General features: G+C 33.1%; 1 protein-coding gene across 1 annotated transcript in view; it reads left to right on the top strand.

The window, feature by feature from the left end:
- The window catches only part of LOC143909176 (calsenilin-like), a 75,135-nt gene extending 51,853 nt beyond the window's left edge, over window positions 1–23,282 (top strand). The window contains exons 5-6 of the mRNA XM_077427079.1: window positions 19,374–19,586; window positions 23,172–23,282. Coding sequence (XP_077283205.1) covers window positions 19,374–19,586; window positions 23,172–23,282 — 324 coding nt within the window. The remainder of the gene's footprint in view (window positions 1–19,373; window positions 19,587–23,171) is intronic.
- The last annotated feature ends 987 nt before the right edge of the window (window positions 23,283–24,269 follow it).

Below are 24,269 nucleotides of genomic sequence, written 5' to 3'. Positions count from 1 at the left end.
ATCCCATGTTGTTTATTGTGTGTTTTTGAATATATTGTGCAATTTTTACCGATGCTTGCCCATATTGCGAGTAATATAAACAAATAGAGAAGTTTTTATCGGACATACGTCGAGCACCAAGCGTCAAATACGACTGATGCTAAAATTATTTAGATCTGTCCGTGGACAGAATATCACTTGAAAACAAAAGAACACCTAAAGCCACTTCTATTAATATTACATTTCTCTGAGGAAGGCCTTACAGGTAACCCCAATGCGCCTTCCTGGCCAATTACAAACAATGCAGCATTTTCTGAAAACTTGCAAATGAACGAGACATATATGAATTGTACATAAATTTCATTGTACATTAATCATACTCAAATAGTGGTGACACAGTAGGTAGGAAGGATTTTTAGCCAATTTTAATCGGGAACCGTTTCAACAATGAAATCAGAGAAATTGGCAAACTCTGATAGGAAACGATCGACCTGGATCACAAATATCCAAGTCTGACCAGCAGCACTACAGATATACTCAGAACAATTCTTTTCAATCGAGGTCAGCTCATGGGATCGAACCCGGCGTCTCTCGATGTTAACCAGAAACTTAACAACCGAGCTATGCTGCTGGTAAAATTAACATCTCTAAAATAGCTCGCACAACCTAATCGGAGTCCGCCAGGCAAATCAAACGTCAAGTGGGTTGCCAGTAATAAAAATAAAATTTGATCGTATGGGACTGGAAACGGAAGCAAACACATCGTGATATCTTAACAGCCAACACTTATTTATTTAGGTTAGGTTAGGTTAGGTTAAGTTAGGGTTGGTATTCAGAGTTAGGTTAATCAGAGTTTTGGTCAAACGGTATACAAAATCGGAAACAGTTTCAGTCGCATATTATGTCCTGATAAATACCTAATTTGTCTGGACATAGGGCTATTTTGCCGGGCCGATAAATGGTACCCTTATTCAAATAGCTTCCTTTCCGATTGTGCAATTTCCGTTCAAATTTGAACTCGTTTCCACAATATGAATACCGTATGAATGAGACGTATGTATGTAAACAATATTCGTGCCGAAAATGATATATTACATCAAGATTTATGAAATATATACTGTCATCAAAATATAGACATGCGATTAATTGAGCGTATCGTTTTTTTTTTATTTGTATGTTTTTAGTGCTGTGTTCTAGTGAAGCGTTGGTTATTTGTTTCCCCGATTCCAATTCTACGTTGCCGTCTATAACTTAAATCCATTTGGGATTACTGAACATTTCACTTTATAGAAAATACACGATTTCCACGATGGAAACATGTAGGTATATTTATTTTTAAACCGCACTGTGAAATTGCTTTTTCTTAAAAAAAATCCGCATACGTGTACTTTTCACAACAGCCGGTGTCACGTACAATTCTTTGGCCGCAAAGAAATGTGTCGCTCGTTAAAGCAATACACATTCTAATCACACCCCTGAAACAATTACGAGCCAGAGGTGCAATTAGAATGTGCCATGAATTTCGAATTGCCAACGCAAAAGTCATTCGCGACACGTGTTATTCCCCTCCTCCTACCTCTCGCCATTTTCCCACCCACTTTTCTCCCTTTGGATTCACATCTCCACCCCCCCCCCCCCCATTTCCTCCTACCTTGCAAGTAATTTCGCTCCTTAACACTCGAAGCGGAAACGGAAGAGATGTGCACAGTCGGACTGCGATAAGAGTGTGAGCAGTTGCAAAAAATATGTAACAAGTGCCCCTGGCAGTATTGCGAAATTAAAACGAGTTCGCCAAACTGCAAGGCTTTCAGTGAGTGAGTGAAATTGAACCCTATTTTTGGTAATGAATCTCTGGAATATTCTCAGATTCTATTAAATATATCTCAGATTCTATTAAAAATTATAATATGTACATATATAAATAATATCTGTGTGTGTGTGTGTATCTGTGTATTTGCGATAATAGTCGTTGCCGTACTATAATAGTCATTTCGATTCGACAAACATACAGATGTGTATATGTTACAGCTAACACACTGCCAACAAAATGTACGAATATAATAACGAAAGAAAAAAAAAAAAAAAATATATATATATATATATATATATATATATGTGAGTATGTCTTCGTCAGTATTTACGGTACGATTTCCTGAATTTTTATGAACTTATGATAATAGTAATATTTATTTTTTAATTTCTCTATACTTTTCCTTGCAAAAAAAAATACTTACATATGTACATACATATATGTATGTACACATGTACTTCCCTTCCATTTTTTTATAGTTATGATTATTATTTTTACAAAGTAAAAAATTGTGTACAATATACTTTTTACAGTGTTGTGTCGTTTCTTTTTTTTTCTTCAAAATATCACGTCTCATTAATCAAAGTAACATAATCCACTTTTAAAAAAATAAAATTTTTCGAGCATCTTCAAAATATTTCCCGAAAATTGTTATTGAATATAAATCCACTGACATAAACTTTAAAGGTAAATCTCAATCTAAGATCTGCTCATAAAAATAAATATATTCTGAGATATTCCGCCTTAAAACTCATTATTTCCGACCAAGTCAAGTTTGAATATGCAAATATGTAAAACGGACGATCCGAAAAAAATATCAACCCTCTCTTTATGGCGCTTAGATATTTTTAGATTTTCGAATAAACGGCATTTCTATTAGCGATTCAATATACTTCATAAATAAAACAATTTAATTAAATTTATAATGTGATATATATTCGTATTGACAAACGTTTGAACCTAAATAAATTTATTTTATTTAAAAAAAATGTGTTTATGTATATGTAGGTATCTGTTTTTTCATCATGCTATTTAAATGTTTATTACGAAAAGTTGAACTATTAAGTAATTTTATAAAGCCGGCATCCATATGTAAGATTTAGTGTAATATATTTATATTATATGTGCATATACATACTTACATATATCTACAAACTAGAAATTAACTATTAGAAGCAAATGAGTACTAAATTTACATATATACACGTTTAAATAAATTCAATTCATATGTATCATACTTTATTGCTTACTTATAATATTTATGTATATATTATAGATATGTAATTTCATATTTACTAATAGTCCTGTAATTCATTACATTGTCGTCATCGCTTTAAGTAATAGATACATTCATAAAAAATGATACATATTCGTTTTATTACCCATTATATGCATACAGGTGTAATATAATACATACATTGGAGTGCTTCGATACGGAGACGCAAACTTTTCAATATTTGAAATACAGCAAATGTGCTTTTAACATTGTCAAGATCTGTGCACAGTTTGCACATAATATAATTTCCGGACCAATATATCTTCGTTTCAGACATCTAGCACTATCCTCTTTCTTTCCGACGACTGCCAACGCTAAGGAACTAGTCGGCAAGAACACACGTTGAACTTAAGTGATATACGTGAAAACTTTGACACTTCATAAATGCGGCTAAATTGCATAATACACACACACACACACATTTATAAGTTTCATAGCATTCACATATGTATGTATATTACACATTTACATATATGTACATATCTTAATTGGGTTCACTTGTGCGCTCGAGGGATTCTAGAGCAGCCGTGCATCGAATGACCCGGTAATTTGCATGCAAATAGAATACGTGATATGTGATCGAAATGCACTTGAGGCTGACGAATTGATTTTCAGTGCTTTTCAAATCGGAATTAAAATGGGAGCGCATTAGCGTCCGGTCCGAATTGCGATTTGCTCTGCGTTCAAGTATTCGAGAGCATTTTCCGCAAACGTTAATCTAACCACTTTCGAATGCTGAACTCGGACGCTATCCAATTTTTTCCCCATCTCGACTGTAGGCTCTAACCGTTGACCAGAAATTCCATTTGGACGTGAAATAACGATTGAATTTGTAGCAATTTTATATAGTAGAGGAAATTTACAACGTCTTCTAATTAGAATAAAGGAGGTTTGTAAAAATCCTTGTTTTTGGATTCTGTGATTAAAATTCTTAATTATTGACATAGGAATTTTTACCTTAAATATTAAAGATAAAGCAAATAAAAAAATGACTTAATGAGTATACGGTTAATTGATATAAATATTATTTATTTATATTTACATAGATATATGTACATATACTAGGAAGGCTTGACAGGAAGACCCCAATGCGCCTTCCTATACAAATTACAAAAATTGCAACATTTTTTTATTACCTAAGTCGCTGTATTTCGAGAGGCTGAAGAAAATGAAATTAGAAATTAATTAATTACTGCATTAATCCATAGAAACATCTATGAATTTAGACTTGTACATAAATTAAATACAGATATTTGTTACATAGAGGGTAAGATGGTTTTTTGCCAATTTGATGGAGAAACCGTTTCAACAATGAAATCAGATAAATTGTAAAACTGATAAGAAACGACCGATATCCAAGTCTAACCAGCAGTATTAAATATTAGGCTGGCTTCGAACCCAATATTCTCTTGGTGCTAAACATAAACGCAACCATACTGCTGGCTATTATACATATATCTATAGGAACTGTACATATGTAGAGTAAAACTGGAGCATACGAATCTTTTGTTGAATTTTTTTCAAACACTCTTTTGCACAATTCTTTTTCAAATACGTAAATGCCACTTCAAATTATTTTAAGGTGCTTAAATGTGCTTTAAGGTGCTTACACTTTTGACTATAAACTTTAAATATGAAGTTTATCAAAATAAAGTAAAAATATATAAGGCAGTCCGTTGTTTCTACGTTTGAAATTTTTTATTGTTCAATGTTTATTAAAAATTAATTAATTGATTACGGACATATCATATCATTCATAGCTATTCACCATCCACTGCTGGATGACATCCTTTCAACCTGCTTCCATGCCATCCTTTGTTTTGCACAACTCTCATTCATCATTGTTCAATGTTTATTCTATATGTAATTTAATCCACGGATCTTTCTTGCTAGGCTTCCTTTCACCCATTTCACCATTTCAGCACTTCTCCATTTCACCATTTCATCCATTCTTCCAGCCATGTGAATACATTTAATATCCTTGCCATTTTAATTTCTTCACTATCTCCACTACTTCAACTACCCTTGTCATACTTCTTATCCACATATTCCATTTAATATATCTTCTCGTTAAACCAGAGCATATATGTACATATGCAGGTCTAAAATATTAAACCTCTTAAGAAATATGTAAAAATAATATATATCAAAACATTTTGATAGGTTGTAATTAAAACTAAGTTAAACTATTGTTTTTTTTTTTTTTTTTGATAACTCATATGTATGTATTACCCGTTAATCAATCAATATAAAAATTAATTTTCACTTATTAATTCAATATTTGATTAATACAGAACCAAAGGTCAAAATATTGATATGACGTGTTGAAATTTATATATGTATAATATATAAAATTGAATGTCTATTTGTCTGTCTGTCTATCTGTCTCGAATAGGCTCCTAAACCACTCAACCGATTACGATGGAGCTTTCAGGATTTGTTGTGTGCATGTCCGGGAAGATTACTGTGAAAAAAAAACGGGAAAAAACTCTTAATAATAATATTCGTAATTGCGATTTTACCGAAGCGAAAGTTTGAAGCGTCATTGTGTAGTCAAGGAAATGTGTTCGTTGGTAACCACATTACTAGTTGGTTTATGACGACATAGCGTTGACGAGACGTTAGTTGAGTTAGTTAGCTACAACCATCACTTGAAACGGGAACGGGAACGGAAACGGGAACGGAACGGGAACGCAACGGGAACGCAACGGGAACCCAACGGGAACGGGAATTGCAAGCCTTATTCTGGCATTGCAACGCCTGCCGGGTTAATGTAATAAAATTCAAAAGCTTGTACTTCGCTTGAAGTGAACTATGAATAATGCAATCAGCAAATGGGAAAGTGTTTATACGTATGTGCATATGTATTTAATATTGAAACAAACTGCTCTACTCAATGTAATAAATTTTATATGAAGATATATCGGAATATGTGTGTTTTTTTTTTCATTTTATAATAAACGCTAGCGGCAGATGCGATAGTGAAAAACCCTAAAAATACCCATTAGAGTGGCTGTCGACGCCGACACCCCATGGCTTCCGACCTGCGGAAGTAATTATGTCACATGACCTATCCACTCTCGGATATTTTTAGTTTGCCAACAAGCTACATCCTCTAGTACAAAATGCATTGTGTGCCCAAGGAGAAAGACACGGTTGAGAGTGAGTTTTGTATAATTTTTTTTTTTCATAAAACCGCACTCATACAACAAAACAATCCACGCTACGTAATATACCACTGTAAATATGTTTGTATATGTTACACCGAATCCATGAAATTGTCAAATTCTTTGGCGAATGCGTGTATTCGGCAAGAATTTGTCTGCTCAAAGCATGGAGTCGGCAAATAGACAGCAGCGCTCCGGTGTTGTTTTTTAGAACTGGACAGCGTGGACAAGTGTCAAAGTGACAGCTGAATGAGGATGTTTAATTTAGTTTAATTTACATATTATTATGTATAATATGACTACATACATATGTTTCGATCATCTCATATGACTTATACATAAATTAATGCCATTTTTATACATTTTGATCAATATTTTAACAGTGAAACATATGTATGTAGTCATATTATACATAATAATATGTAAATTAAACATCCTTATTCAGCTGTCACTTTGACACTTGGCTATAATATAACACGCTGTCCAGTTCACGCATTCGGCAAAGAATTTACGGAATCCGTGAACTGGGCAACGTGCTTGCATTTTTCACGCATTCGGCAATTCTCTTGCCGAATGCTTGTAATAGACAATTTCATGGATTCGGTGTAACATATATAGATATGTGTGCGTGTAATATAAAATTTTTGCAGTTTTAGAATCAGCGATAAATTCTTTTTTCGCGTGAAAGATCACATGTGCATTTCGATGAGAGTGCGCGGTGCTCATAAAATGCATGATTTATGTGCCGGGAGAAAATTCCTTCAATGGTAGGAAAAACCACTGACATATTCCGAAGCCTTGTACATATGTATATTTTCAAACATTAATATTACCTTTATATGAGGTTCGTTTATAGGTACCAGTACAACTCAAGCCGGCAAACCGCACATAAGCAGTACTACGAAAAATATTATTTAGTACATTCCAAATGGACACATTTATATAAAATTTGTATTACGTGGTTTTTATTTAACTTGAAAATTATGCTTTTTGTTAGTCAAAAACTAATTTTTTCGCCTAGTAATTTCGTCAACCATAAAAAATCTCAATCTGGTATTAAAAAAATAACAACATAGGCAGAAAATACATAGATGAAATTTTAGATCGATTTGACGATCGGAAGTGACCCAACTCAAAACCTCGACGACCCAAATCTGCATGTCAAACTAAATAAAAGCTTTTAAAAATCATTTAAAAAATCTTGTATTGTTAAAGAGGGTTTGGTGATTATTCCGCAAAAAGCGATCTCGCGCAAGTCACTAAAATCTCGTTCACGGAATCTGGCATCTGGCACCCAAAAACTCCCATCAATCTGAAGCTATCCACGCGAAATATTGTACTAACGAGAACTTGAGTGCCAGATGTTCCGTGATCGAGATTTTAATGACTTGCGCGAGATCGCTTTTTGCGGAATAATCCGTTTACCGTTAAAGAGAGTTAATAGACGCTATATTAGATTAACAGTACAGGTTTAATGGATTTCCATATCAATTAATCACCATTCAGTGCATTTGCATTGCATTGTGTAAATATATTTTTTTTCCAATAGAAGGCAATTCAAAAATGAAACTTTATAAAAACGTGTAACATAAAAAGTGTTTTCATTAGAATACATCCAAACTAAAGTCGAATATACGAAATGGTCAGTGCCTTTATGTGTCAATAATAATAATAAAAAATCCAATCAATGAGTTTATATTTATATTTTAATATATATAATCAAATCCATGTCTTTACTTAGCACTCACAAAATTAAATTTCACACTTCTTACAGTAGAGTATTTTTTTTTTTTGGATCGTACCATTTTTTACCATATTTCTCGTCATTCTAACCAAAGACTCGTGATTGATGAAGACATCGCGTCTAACTTGTTCGGCGTAATTAATATCCATCAGTATGCATACATCCATATATCCTTTATACTGTGTTTCTATTATACTGAAATATATAAACAGGACCTCTTTTTATAACGTGCGTTCAATTTCATTCACTAATTTTATCTTATATTTCCACCATACGACCTGAAATTCCACTTTGAAAAATTTTCGTACGACCACAGATGTCGATCCCCTTCATCATTTTTTTTTTTTTTTTTTTATTTTATACTCGAAACATGTATCATACCGATAAATGGACCCCATTAATTCCGACCACACACAATACATTCTGCGACGGGTCAAATGTATACTTACGTGTTGTATTGTACAATATATTATATATCTTTTTGGCGTGGCGTTCTATCTCACCTCTTCCCATCCACTTGGACCACCCCCTTTTCCTTCCGATTTCTATTTAATGGTTTTCCGCTGAAAGACATAATTTGATAGATGACGTATTTAACAAAATTACACCAATATACGATTAGGTCGGCGTTTCTTAAGTGCTTCGCGTATTTTTGGGCAAAACTCATCAGCTTAAATCCCCGTCCATTATCCGATATCAATTTAAAATTTGATCCAACACCCAATTTTAACACGCTCAGGGCCGAGCACTTAACGGGTACAAGCGAGATACGAAATTGCGTCACTTTAATCTTAATACTGTCGTATTAAGTTCCATCCAGACATTGTTCGTTCTATCTGCGATTCTTGGTTCTCGCTTTGGTACTTTTGGAAGAAAATTTCACCGTAAACGTACACAAAACGCGAGTAGAGTCATTATTATACAAATATGCATACAAAATGCGGTGGAGGTCGCTTACTGAAAGTACTTAGGTTTCAGTGCCAGTGCCTTAGCTTCTGAAACAGAAACGTAATTAAGAAGGACCCCCGAGAGACTTAAAAGAGCAGCCGCATAATAAACCGTGACTTACCCCTGACTTTTTATGTACATTTGAGAAACTCCCGTCGACCTGTCGAGTGGCTTTCCAAATCCGGGAAAGTCAAAAGCGAGTTCCGCAAATTAATTAATTAACTATTTAAATGGTCGGCGGAAATTTTTAAATTCATCTTGAAGTGGGAAAAATGGGCATACCGGCAAAATAAAAATATTTTCAACCATATCCTAAAAATTTGAATAGTTCTTGAATTTTGTAAGTAAACAATTTTATTTCATATTCTTTCTTAAAATCTATATTGGTCATTGTTTATAATTATGAGAATAAAAAACATGAAATATGAATAAGGAATTCATCGGCCTGTATGATTGGCGATAAAGCTCGAAAATTGAACATTGATCGATCAAAATCAGAGTCTAATCAATATGATTTCTAAGAATTCTGAATTGTGATTTCTAATCATTCTGAATACTGTAAATCTTTTACCGAACTTTTTTTTGTCAAATGCAATTTCAAAATCAAAGTAAAAAAAATCTTTACATATACATATTATGAAAAAAAATTGTTAAAAATAAAAATATTGTAATTATCCATTATATTATTTAAAAGCTCTCAAGAGACCTTGAATGACGGTGACGAACGCAACTAGGAATACCCGACTGATAGTGTTGGTATGTAAGTCGATGATCTGTATGAAAAATACCAAAATAGCTTTACAGGTAAATCCAATGTGCCTTCCAATTACAAATATCGATAAATAATTTTATTTATACAGTATTATAAATACATCCAAGACCGTAGCCATGGGGGGGGGCTACAGAGACTCTAGTCCCTTATAAAAAATAGTTTATTACAATTATGAGAATTACCTGTGAGATTTTTTCAAGTCATTGATATATTTATTACATATCAGCACCGGCCCGAAGAGTATATGGAATGGCACACCAGGCCAGTTTGCCTTTCAGTTCTCCCCATATTAAGAAAAAAAAAACATAAAATTAAATACACAATTGCCTTTTCCAAATTCCTAACGAAAAAAACTTAGAAACATGTTTGAGCTCCTCCCTTCTAAAAAGATCCTGGCTACGGCCATGGAGACATCTATGAACAAATTCGATTTTTCTTCGAGAAATAAATACATTTTTCAGTGTAGGTAGCATATTTATATAATAATTAACATAAAATATTAAAATATTGACCTGGAGTCACATATGTATATCTAAGAGCTGGCCAGCAACACCGGGCCAGCAAATGAACCCATGACGTCTCAGTTGAAAATATTACACGCCAGCCACAGAGCTATTTTGCTGGTTATATGAAACCGTTATTACATATAAATTGTTAAAGATTCTAATTTTATTTCAATGTAACTATGTATTTATAATGTAATTTTATTTTGTGGTTTGCAAAACGGAATACGTGAGTTGTAAATATGACAAAGGCCAAAAAGTTGTAAAATTGAAATGGCAATATGTGAGTCTCGTACATAGATAGCTAAAATAACGGACGATATATTGGCGAAAGAAGTGCTCAATTGGTACCCGAGAGAATGTAAAAGGGTGCTAGACAAGCGACAGGGTAGATGGTTGGATGAGATCAGAAAAATGTGTGGAATAAGATGGTTGAGATTAACCCAAAACTGAGACGAATCGAAGCGTGTTGGAGAAGTTTTCATCCAGCATTGCATAGCGAATGGCAATGATGATGATGATCTGATAGAAGAAAACAAGTTTGAAAGCCTTTGCGTTAGATGAACGTTGAACGTTGAAAAAAATTCAAACTGTGATTTTAGGTGAGCGAATCTTTACAAGCTTTATACCGCTATGAATATTTAAGATTCAACTCAACACATACTGGTTGTATGTAGATACATACATATGTATGCACATACATACCTACGTACATTTGGCAAACACATATTTCCCGAGGTTCTATTTCAGATTTGAATGAGGCTTTTGAACGTCGGGAAAACACGTAAAACTGAAAGCCTAGCTCGTTAACACCCCCAGGGCTTTCATTCGACTATACACACATATATTTATAGTATACTTACATTTTACATTTCTAGGTTTGATCGGTCAAAATGTCAAATTTGACGCCTTTGAACGTTTCCACATCCAAAGAATAGACCACTAGCTTTTTTTAGCTCGTGGTTAATACACTATAATGTACCTAAATGCATAAATAAATTGACCATTTATGAAAAATGTCTAATTACAAATAGCATGTGAATTATAGTGTAGTAATTTTGAAATATTATATGTATGTAATCTTTGAATCTTTCTCTTCATGAGTGATGTATGTATGTACATACATAAGTGCTTTCGAGTTTAAACTTTAATACCGAATAACTTAAGTTAATCACATAATTAACCTTGGCTCTCTTTTGTGCAAGCCATTTGTACGTCTATGTATATATGTACATATGTGAAGTACGAGTATGAAAGCTTAATCAAATTAAGGTTTGCAAACTAACCACATACATACATACACATATCATTAAAAAGCACACTGTTGTGTTTGATTTAATCTAATTAGCACATTTGTATAAAACAGTTTGTGCAAAAATTTTAAACTTCTGATATGATTTTTAAATTGTATGTACGTACATAAATACATATCTCTAGATCTTAAGTCAAGGACATTTTATTTTGAAATATTTCAAAAAAGCCAGTATTTTTATTTTTATTTTATTTATTCAATCAATCACACACACTCTTCGAACAGATTGCTCCAACGCGACGAGTTCGCTGTATAGATTAAGAATTATTTAAACAGATATACACCCATTTATTATACACGACATCGATGGTCAAACGATAAACAGTCAACATCTATGGACAAAGGTTTGCATTAGTGAAAATCGAGATGCTGAATAATTCGAGTTTTTGCGAATGGGATAGGACAGCGTTACCAATTTGTTGGAACCGTCTCAATGAAATCAGATAAATTGGCAAAATTGATAAGAAAAGATCGATCTTGAAGATTAAGATCTGGCCAGCATCACATCTAGGGATTGAACTCATAGCCACACAATTAAAATGGTTTTAAAAAATTGGCAGCTCTGTTCTATTAAAAATTCTAGTTAACAGCAATCTCGAAAAAAATGTAAACTTATCGAAATTTGTCATAATTTATCCATAGATGCGTCTATGATGCTCTGTAAAATTATGCTATAAATTGTTTATCGATGTTTGTAATTGGCCAAAAAGGCGCATTGGGGTTTACATGTTAGGCTTTCCTCGTATATATGTAAATATGTATGTAAATTGTAAATTATATTATATTAGAAGTTTTAAGAGATTATATTGGAACATATCTTTATAAATAAAATAAACATCATTCGATGGCTTTTATATGTGAAATTTATATTATTTTGACAAAAAAAGGTCAATACGTTCCCAGTCGGGGAATCCGATCGCAAAACGGTCATCTTTTGTGTCGTCCCCTTCTCATATTTTAAATTATATTTGAATCGAATGGGTCGCACGCCGAAAAGGTTTTCCTGATACTTGGTCGACCAAATCATTGTAATCCTAAATAGGAAAGCGGGTTTATTTTCTTATTTTTTTTTCACATATTCGAATTCTCAAACGCTATCGTCATTTTCGAATATACAGACTTTTCCATTTTCCTCTCTTCGGTCGGTGTCGCTAATATGAATTTCAAATCAACGCGCTCTATTTGCATTTTCGCACCCCTATGAATATATTATCCAAGCTTTAGATCTAATCATACCAAAATTCACAAAAACAAATCGATTCCATACATAGTGTGTACTAAAATATTAACCGATCGAATTAAGATGAATTTTTTTTAAATACCAAATCGTTCAAAACAAGGTTCGTTTATACTAGCACAGCTCAAGCCGGCAACTACACCTAAGCAGAAATACGAAAAATATTATTTAGTGCATTTTAAATGGACACATTCATATGTTCCGCAATGTATATGTAACGTACCGTTACAGCAGCAACTAACGCGATCTATTCACAATATACAGCAGTACACGTCACCGAAGCTTATCAAGCAGAACCGGTTTTCTTTGGCCATTGTTGAAATATTCACGCAAGTGACGTCATAGTGGCGAGTGCTAACGAAAGTGTCGCAATAGTGACAGTATTGCCTTGATGATACAACGCAAGCAATATGACGTTGTATCGTCACGCTCTTTAATGTACATGTAAGCCGATTTTGCTTTGCACTCGTCCAAAACAAACATGAACATGGCGAAAACAGCGGTGCTGCATAGTATGAACGAACTAGTCTTTTCCGTGCAGCGCTGTGCTGTGTTGACGCACAGTGCTGGATAATATTTGCATTATCTTTGATGAAAACTAAAATGTTTCGAATGTAGGTATGTATCCTATATACGTAGATAAAATTGAATATCTGTAAAATTAATTGTCTGTCTGTCTGTCTCGTAAACCACTCAACCGATTACGATGGAACTTTCAGGATTTGTTGTATGCATGTCCGGGAAGCTTACTGTAAAAAAAATTATAATATTCGTAATTACGATTTTGCCCATTGTGTCGTCAAGGAAATGTGTTTGTTGGTAACCACGTTACCAATTGGTTTATGACGACACGGTTTTGAAGAGACATTAGTTGAGCTCCAACTATCACTTGAAACGGGAACGGGAACGGGAATTGCATGCGTTATTGTGGCATTGCAACGCATGCCGGGTTCAGCTAGTAATTTAATATATGTATTACTGTCGTATTGGTTTCCAAATGTACATATACTACAACATATTTATAATATGGCGTTTAGTATTTTGAGGTAAGACTGAGTACAATTACGTTTACCTTTCGTAGAATATTATTACCGTAATAAACAAACTCGATAAATGTAACTAAAATAAACAATAAAAATGAAAGTCAACGTGACATAATAAATTTTGCATGTACTCGATATTTCATATTACATATGTACATACGTATGTCCAATACCGCCATATTTATGATACATACTTGGCGAGATAAAATTTTAAAATATATGGGCTAAGCTCACATACACGTACGGGATGACGATGTCAAAATGAACGTATTTGAAATAAGGTCGGAAACGTATTAAACGGAAGTAAACTGATATGGCTCTCTGTCCATTCGACTCCAATGTTGGCCGATAAGGAGATGTCCCTCTTCTGATTTTTATTTTCGACTTGACAGGTGTCCTGTCGCTCATCGATTATCCTGATGGATGGCGCCAAATTTATCAAGAGACCTCTCTCTTTTGAATTTTTTACGTTATTATTTCGTTTTAGATAAGTTTTTTTTTTTTTTTGAAATGTGCGCTATTATTCAAGTGACGGTATCGTATCAGACGAACGGCTCATTAACGCTTATACAAGTTTATTTTTATTTTTTCCATATCTCCGTCGTTAGTTTCGTTCGTCTCGTTAAATCTTGAAAATGATGATATCGTGTCAGCGCTCGGCAATCAGTGTATCCGCGATTTGACACAAAAATATTGAATGTGCATAAAAAAATTTGCACTTCAAATCAAAAGTTGTGATTTGTCTATCAATCTGCATATAATATCTAATCTACTATACAATCAAAATTATGTACAATATAATAGTCAAAACTAGCTAGCATTCATAAAATAGTTCTGAATCTTACAAAAGGTTGCCAGCTCCTGATCTGAACGAACAAAGGGATTGTGCCATCGTTCGGACAAGTCAAAAGTTATGTCGTTCAATTTGGATTTTCCGGATTTTTCTTCCCCTTTTCAAATACAAAAGCGTCCTATTAAGCGAAACGAGTTCATATTCTCGTCTATCTTTAACACTCTTCCGCTTTTCTTCTTAACGACAAACATTTGTCTCTCCTTTCAATGAATTCTCAGAATACCGTTCTAGAAAAATATTTTTCAACATCAAACTCTTACATATAATGATAACCTTTTGTGACTCTTCATTGGGCACACATTTCATTCACACTGACGTAACCAAAATAGCACAGTTGTAAAGTCAAAAGTTTTCATCTCAATAATGCAATAGTGTCTATGGAGTTCATTTTTATATTCATATATATGTATATGATACAGTGAAAGCATATTTCAAGTAAAAATATATTTTCACCAAGTCAAGCAGTGAAAATGTATCAAACAATGAATTTACAACGTTTAAAAATGCAAACAAAAATAGCATGCATATATGTACATATGTATATAATACTATACTGGGAGGCCTGCAGCCCCGCAGCTCATATGGATATGTTGTTGAAAAAGTTCCCTTACGCCGCCGACCATTGTTTCTCTTTTTCTCAATTATCCTTTTTCTTCATTTAATAAATATGAGAATTTAAATGTCAAAACAAATCATTTGTAAACGGTTAGTTGCAAAAAACACCACTGGAGCGCCACTGTCTACTTTGCTCAATGTATGAAAAAAGCAAGAACATTTATGCCCAATGCATGCATTCGGCAGCTAACTTGCCCATTTGATGAATAAAGCAACGGGTACTTTTCTAGAATGCGGAAATTTTTTGCCGATTTCACGCAATAGGCAATTTCACGGATTCGGTGTAACATATACATATTTCAAAATGACAAAACGGCGACAAACCTCCCCAGAAAAAGCACTCGGCAAAAACCATGCTAGAATGTATGAAAAATCGAAATTGAATTTAATATGTATTTAATTTTTTTTTTTTCATATATTTTGGCGCGGTTTTGTCTCCGTGGTTTTGTCTCTCGCAGATTTCTCCCGCGGTTTTGACGCCTCGTGGTTTTGTCGGGGCGGGTATGTCGGGGCGCTTTTGTCTCTCGCGATAAAGTCAGAGTACCCTGGTAAGCAGAAAAGTCTATTATGGTAAGCAGAAAAGTCTTCATTATTATAATCCTCGCAACGAGACACACGACTACTGTTATGTTTTATAAATTAAATATAATTTTATGATCTCAAATACACTCTTATCAAAAGCTTTGATAATACAAGTATATATTTTTTAAGATGTATAGCTCTTCAAAACGTTATCAATGATTCTTATGACCTACGTCAAAAGAACCATATTCCAAAATTAGAGCGTAATTATCTTGCCATTATAATTCCTCATTGGTTATATAAAATAATTAAAAAAGTTATAGCCAAAGTAAAATTTTAATAATGTTGAAAATCAAAGCCTATATTGATGACAATTAAATTTTCCACTATTCAGTTACATCATTCATTAGCATGTGTGCCCAATTTCGTATCTGGTCGAAATCAATATTGGCACAAATAAGTGAAACGGTTTAGTGGTTTAATCAAACCGTTTAATCAGCCGCAAATATACGATGTAATATACGAATAGTTTACGTAGACGTCCCGAAAATACCGTCGATATCCTCCAGCATTCGTGCGCGTTACCCGATCCCATGGAATTCGCGATTTTAACAACGGCAATAAATCTCGTACATAATAAATTTGATCTATAATCTCGTCAAATGCACGTCACATACGCAAATCCGTTAATTAATATCGCGCAGCATCCCTAATTCATACTTCCACGTTGTCGCGATTAATTCTCGTGACGTGTACGAATTACATCCCACGACAACGTCGTCGTATAGTATATTCGGACGAAAAATTCCACCAATCTGCGAAAATATTTTTCAATTCGTATGTTTCAAGTATTTTTATTATTATTTCGTTCAAAAGACAATTTCAGCTTTGTTGTTTACAATACATACGTCGATATTAAAACACATTCTGTGTATCCAACAGACGAACTTGTTTGCATACTTCCAGAATATACATACATATATATGTGCTATTCTACACGACTTTTATTTTTTGCTTCAAATATCGTGATTTTAGGTAGATGTAACAGCATATACCTAATAGTTCAATTCGAAATGAAAATCTACATTAAAATGCAATATCGATTCGCTTCCAATTAGTAATTCAAAACTTCAAGATCGGATGCAAATGTACATTGTACACATATATGTATTATACTTTCTGCGGTGGAAATAATAATTCCGTTGTGCCATTAAAAAGTCTGTATTAAGAATATAATATGACATGACATTATTATTACAGAAACATGCACGTAATTCCATTAAAATATTTGAAAATTATATTATATTCACATTTTTTCTTATAGTTTGTATTATATTTCATCAATATAATAGCAATTTGATTCGTATCGTGTTTCTTGAGTGAAGCATTAACGTTCAACTCATTTTCTCCCTCGACACATTTTCCACCTTGGATTTTCCGATGTGCGCTCTGCCAGGAAACTGACTACTACAGCATACTACACTAACCTCTGCTAGTCAACTGACACCAATCCTAGAGATTTAACTGACACCAACCCCATCTCTTGTCTGTTTTCAAATTTAAAAATTATACTGTGCATTAACATACTTTTACTATATCTACATGTGTATATATATAGTATATATATATACATATATAGCCCTACAAACACAGAGTGCTGGAAACTTATGTGGGGCTGTTAGCTGCAATGGATGTTAAACCTGGACATTGACAACCAAAATACTACACAAAGTCCAATGCACTCAAAGAAGTGTGGAGTGCTGTGTGCTCGGTATAGCAAGGATAGATAGGAAACGGAATACGTGGGTGAGAAGTATGACAAAGGTAGTGGTTATGACAGAAGAGATTGAAGTAACAATGGACGGAACACGTAGTTAAAAGAATGGACAAAAATTTAAAATGGTGAAAAGTACCGCAAGGAAGGTGGGTAGACAAAATTAGAAAAATAAATGAGATGAAATGGATGAGAGTTGCGCAAAAAAGAAACGAATGGAAGCGTGTTATCATGAGTAAGTGATGATGACAATGGTGACCGGAAAAATGCACTCTCGAGACATCCAAACTTTCAAAGATGCTCAAGGAGAACGAACGCCATAGAATTCCACAAAAAAGCGTCAAAGGATATTTGTATGTTATCCGAGGGTGCTAAGTTTTTTTTATGGAATTCTATTGGGTAGGTTCTTTTTGAGCGCCTTTGAAAATTATGACTTCTCGAAACTGTGCTACTATTCAGTGCAATTTAGTGCATCTTTCCGGGAACCGATGACAATACATACACGTGATAAAAATAGATGAAGTTTTTTGATTATATAAAAATTCGGGCTCGAAGTTTTGACTGATTTGAACTCAAAATGATCAATGATCATATTTTTTTTAAATTTTTATTTTTATTTTTTTTATTTTTTACATATATACCAGGAAGGCCTTACAGGTAAATCCCAATGCGCCTTCCTGGCCAATTACAAATACAAATGAAGCATTTTTTTATTATAAGTCGTTGAATTGCGAGACACTGAAAAAACTCGCAAATTAACGAGACATCTACATAAATTTTTATTGTACATCCATCAAATTTCAAATAGTGGTGACATAGTAGGTAGGAAGGATTTTTAGCCAATTTTTTTTTTCCGGGAACCGTTTCAACAATGAAATCAGAGAAAATTGGCAAACTCTGATAGGAAACGATCAACCTGGAGTCACAAATCCAGGTCTGACCAACAGCATACTCTGAAAAATTCATTTTCATTCAGGGATAGAGCCCGGCACCTTCTTGACGGTAAGCAGAAGCTTAACGTCCGAGCTATGCTGCTGGCTAAATAATTTTATCGTTATTTTTTTCTAAAATTGTCTAACTCCTTATCTTATCTTCTATTTTGTAGTATCGATATGAATGTTTGTTTGTTTTTTCACTAAGCCAATTCTGGTTTTAAATTTAAAATCTTGTTATAACAGCAAAAATATTTCAATTACTATCGTAGTGTCTTCTCACTTTTTGCTTAAAATTTGATTTGAATTGTGTACTATTGATGAATAAATTGATTTGGTTATGAAATAAATTATGTACATTAAGCGTAGCAACTGATGAATCAACCATGTCTCAAATAAACTACCGATGTAACCTACCAAATTTAAAATATTTCGACATTTCCAGCAGCATTGATCAATGGTTAGCATGTAACGCTTTCAATTCTGTGGTCACGGGTACAATCCCTATCTGTGCTGCTGGCCAGACCTTGGATATATGACTCTAAGGTCGATCGTTGCGTATCTACGGTTACAACAAATTGGCAACCCTGTCTCATTATTTTTGCAAAAATTCGAGGTATGCAGCATCTCCATTAGAAGATGCTCCAAAAATTGTCTATAGATGTATTTTTGGCTGTTCCTCGTTTTACCATAGATGTCGTGTTTAATAAATGGGTTTATACCTGTTTAAATAATTAATAAATATTTTTTTTATCTGTATAGCACACTCGTCGCGTTGGAGCAATCTGTTAGATGAGTTTACATGATTGATAGAATAAAAATAAAATACATATATATGTATGTATATTTACATTAAAGAATTCTAATGTTTGACTATTATTTACAGGACTTCTTGAGCATCTTGTCTCGCGTGTCACGGGGCACTACCCAGGACAAGATCCAGTGGGTTTTCGCACTATACGACCTGGATGGAGATGGAGTCATCACTAAGGCCGAGATGACCGATGTTGTGACAAGCATCTACGAAATGCTCGGCAGGGCCACTACACCTCTGGTGCAAGATTCTTCAGCCAAAGACCACGTCGACAGAATATTTCACGTGAGCTAAGCCGTCATCCCGATACTAATCCTCTATCGACCATTGAGATGTATAATATAAATTATAAAATAAACTTTTTCGACGGTATTATTATTTGGCTGGCATACATCATAGTGTATGTTTTATCCGGAAACTTGGCACGCACCGAGGCGTTAGTTTTTCACGCTTTCGTTGATTTACGAACTGCGTGTTTAATTCCAACAGTCAATAATCATAACAGATCAATTTTCGAGTAGTTCCAAAACATATGGTTTCGTCTTATTTATTTTATCGACAGCGTTTTATTTCGCGTATTTCGAAAACTGTTTTTTTCTGTTAATTCGTAGAATTTCCATAGATGTTTCACTTTTTATTTTGCTCCCATTCCTTAACATGCGAACTTAGATACAATACCGTGCCTTTAGAATTTTCATTTCATTATGAAACATCTCCTCAAATTTCTTTATTGCCAATTTTTACTTTATCTATGTACGTAGTAACAATAGATGAAGTTTTGTGATCATGCGAAAATTCGAACTCGAGATTTTGACTGATTCCAACTCAGAATCGATCACTGATCACGTTTTCTTGATCTAGAAAAAATGTGTGTGTGTGTGTGTGTGTGTGTGTGTGTGTGTGTGTGTGTGTCTGTGTGTGTGTCTGTGTGGGTGTGTATTTTGGGGATATTTTTAACACCGTCAGTCCTATCGAACTGAAACTTAGTATCGGTTACTGAAATTCTTATCGACACGACGTAAATTTTTTTCAAATTTTTAAGTTGACCGGAAATGGTACCTCGCCTTATAGGTGTCCTCTTTTTTTAAGTTTTTGAATTCAATTATCTCCCAAACCACTAATTGAATCGGACTAAATTTTTTTTTAAATATAATACAAATAATAATTTTTATAACCTCATATTTTTTAAATATTTCTATCTGAACCGGAAGTAGTACTTTTACTCTAGAGAATCGAAGTTTTTTATGTTTTTTTCAGAAACCTTTTGGTTTATTGAACTGAAATTTCATATCTAAAAGTTTAAGTTTAATACCAAGTTAATTATAAAATTAAGTTAGCATCCGTCAACCGGAAGTAGCAGTTTACTCTTGTTCGATTTTTCTTCCACTATTTTTTTCGACCCCTTTAACATGTGTGTTCGTCACAAAAAAATTCAAGTATAATTCTTGTTGCAATTTGATGAAACTGAAAAAAAATTATTAAATTTTATAAACCGGAAGTGGGATTTCTTTCACTTAGAAAGGTTGAAAATGTTGTGCCCACTACTCTGTCCACACCCCTAAACGTATTAAGCTGAAAATTTATATTTCTATCCTTTATGTACTAACTTAGATCTGGTAGGGTTTTGGTCAGAATTCGTAAACCGGAAGTAGTATTTTTTTTAAAAACAATATTTCATTATTTTTTCATTATTTTATTTTGACCTTTTAAATTGTTTTAAGCTTCTTGATATTTAATGTGTATAATAAAAATAGTGATTTTAAGTAAAAATAAAAAAAAAATTACTTAATTTAATGAACCGGAAGTGGGATTTTTTTCCTCGTAGAAAGGTCAAAAATGTTGTGCCCACTACTCTGTCCGCACCCCTGATCGTATTAAGCTGAAAATTTATATTTCTATCCTTTATGTACTAACTTAGAGCTGGTAGGGTTTTGGTCAGAATTCGTAAACCGGAAGTAGTATTTTTTTTTAAAACAATATTTCATTATTTTATTTTGACCTTTTAAATTGATTTAAGCTTCTTGATATTTATTGTGTATATTAAAAATAGTAATTTTAAGTAAAAATAAAAAAAATCACTTAATTAATTGAACCGGAAGTGGGATTTTTTCTTCGTAGAAAGGTCAAAAATGTTGTGCCCACTACTCTGTCCACACCCCTGAACGTATTAAGCTGAAAATTTATATTTCTATCCTTTATGTACTAACTTAGATCTGGTAGGGTTTTGGTCAGAATTCGAAAACCAGAAGTAGTATTTTTTTTTAAAACAATAATTCATTATTTTTCAATTATTTTATTTTGACCTTTTAAATTGTTTTAAGCTTCTTGATATTTATTGTGTATAATAAAAATAGTGGTTTTAAGTAAAAATAAAAAAAAAATTACTTAATTTAATGAACCGGAAGTGGGATTTTTTTCCTCGTAGAAAGGTCAAAAATGTTGTGCCCACTACTCTGTCCGCACCCCTGAACGTATTAAGCTGAAAATTTATATTTCTATCCTTTATGAACTAACTTAGAGCTGGTAGGGTTTTGGTCAGAATTTGTAAGCCTGAAGTAGAATTTTTTTTTAAAACAATATTTCATTATTTTATTTTGACCTTTAAAATTATTTTTATTTTCTTGATATTTAATGAGTATAATACTGATAGTGATTTTTAGTAATAAAAAAAATTTGAACAAAATCTGATTACCGGAAGTAGATCTTTTGTTTTTTGCAAGTTTCCATACATTTGCGCTCAATTTGTATCGCTATCATAGTCATCAGTTCAATATCGAATTTTGTTTTGTAACCTTCTTATATTCATCAAATACATAGATAAAGTCATGGGTTGGTCACACCCGAATTTTTTTTAATATTTTATCATATAGTTTTTCGATGACCTAATTAAATTGAAATTGAAATATGTATATATGTAGTAAAAAAATTGTAGTCTAAAAATTTTACCTCGAGATTTTGACTGATTTGAACCAAAATGCTTAATGCGTAGCATGTTAAACCGAAATTTCATATATGTAAGATTCAGCTTAATACAGGTTTTTAATTCGAAATTGACCAATTTCATTTCAAATTGACCCTTTTTCATTTCAAATTAAACCTTTTTCATTTCAAATTGACCTCTTTTCAATGTTATTTGAATTTTTCATTCCAAATTAACCCATTTTCATTTCAAATTGACCCTTTTTCATTTCAAATTAAATCTTTTTCATTTCAAATGAAACCTTTTTCATTTCAAATTGACCTTTTTTTTCAATGTCAACGAAAATGGGTCAATTTGAAATGAAAATGGGTCAATTTGGAATGAAAAATCTATATCAAGCAATGTAAGAAATTTAGTGAAAATCCATCGACCGAAAGTAGCAGTTTGTTCTTGGTCACTTTGTCTTCTACAATTTTGTTCTAGACATTAAATATATGTGCCTTCATAGTATAATCCTCATATTAAATGTAATGTAAGTAAAAAAATTAACAAATTTAATTTACCAAAAGTGGGATGTTTTCCTCTTAGAAAAGTCAAAAATGTTGTGACCACGATTCTTTCCACACCTCTGAACGTATCAAGTTGAAAATATATATTTGTTTTCTTTATGTACTAACTTATAGCTGATAGGTTTTGGTCAGAGTTCGTAAACCGGAAGTTGTACTTTTTTTAAATAATATTTCATTATTTTATTTTGACCTTCACAATATAATCCTCATGTTAAATGTACATAATGTAGATAAAAAAATTAACAAATTTAACTAACCAAAAGTGGAATTTTTTCCATTAAGAAGTCAAAACCGTCATTTTTTCCACCCTACTGAACTTATTACTGAACATTTATGTTTGTATTCCTAATGTATATCAGTTTTTCATTAATTTTTCCACAGCTGATCGATTCGGATCAAGACGGATGCGTTTCCATGGAAGAATTGAGCCGTTGGTGCAGACGTGATGACCGTCTTCTGCAGAGTTTCGATACTCTGGACACAGTGTTGTGATCCGCAGTTCGCGCTGCCGGAGTCGGCGGCGCCACGAGGTGAGCCATTGACTCTACCCAAATGCCGATCGACGGAATTTAAATTATAATGTGAAATTTTTCACCGACAGGAACTCATCAGAAACTGCCAAAACGGACGGTGACGAAGAAGCAGGTCCCTCTACACCACAGGTCCTCCATCTGTACTACAAATCGTATAAGGATGACTGGTGATGTCGCACTCCGACAACGCGCAAGAGTGATGATACATTCCGTTGCGAACAGAAAGCATCAGACGCACACTCGATATGAACGACTCTAAATCTTATTTAAAAATTATAATATTAAACCAAATATTTATTTAGATAAATGAAGATAAGGTTAAATCATAATAGTGATCAAAATAAAATAATACCGACGATTTATGATACGATTGTGAAACGGCATTGAATAGGATTTATGTACATATATTCAATTCTTTTCTTTCTCTCGAATTATTATAAATACATGAATACTTTATTTGATGTAGGTGATAATTAATATTATATTAAGATTTTAATTATTTGTAACGGAGATTTTAGCCAACGATCCCTTGATTTATTGCAGGTCCATATCAAGGATTCAAAATATCCCTGGAATAGCTTAATAATGCTATTCTTCATGCAATTAAAAAGAAGTACATAAAAAATGCGTTTTTTATATGTACATTAGTCTGTGGCACATTGATGTATGTAATATGTAGCATAAAATTTTAATTTTAAACAATATTCGTGGAGAAAGGGTGGGTGTTATAAACCATACGGGATCCGTAGCTTCTTTATGATCCCGGAACGGGACCGTGTACTAAAAAAAAAGTTTATCTCTAATATACAGGCTGTAGATAAATGGAGTTGGTTTCAATACCGATTGAAAATGATGAAAATTCGCTTCATATATCTACACGTCTCCAACAATGCGTATTTCTATTCACGTTATTGTTGTTATTATTATAAAAATGCCTGAATTTATT

Source organism: Arctopsyche grandis, chromosome 3 (genome assembly GCF_051622035.1).
Source record: "Arctopsyche grandis isolate Sample6627 chromosome 3, ASM5162203v2, whole genome shotgun sequence".
Classification (NCBI taxonomy): domain Eukaryota; kingdom Metazoa; phylum Arthropoda; class Insecta; order Trichoptera; family Hydropsychidae; genus Arctopsyche; species Arctopsyche grandis.
This window is presented reverse-complemented; position numbering and strand designations above follow the sequence as displayed.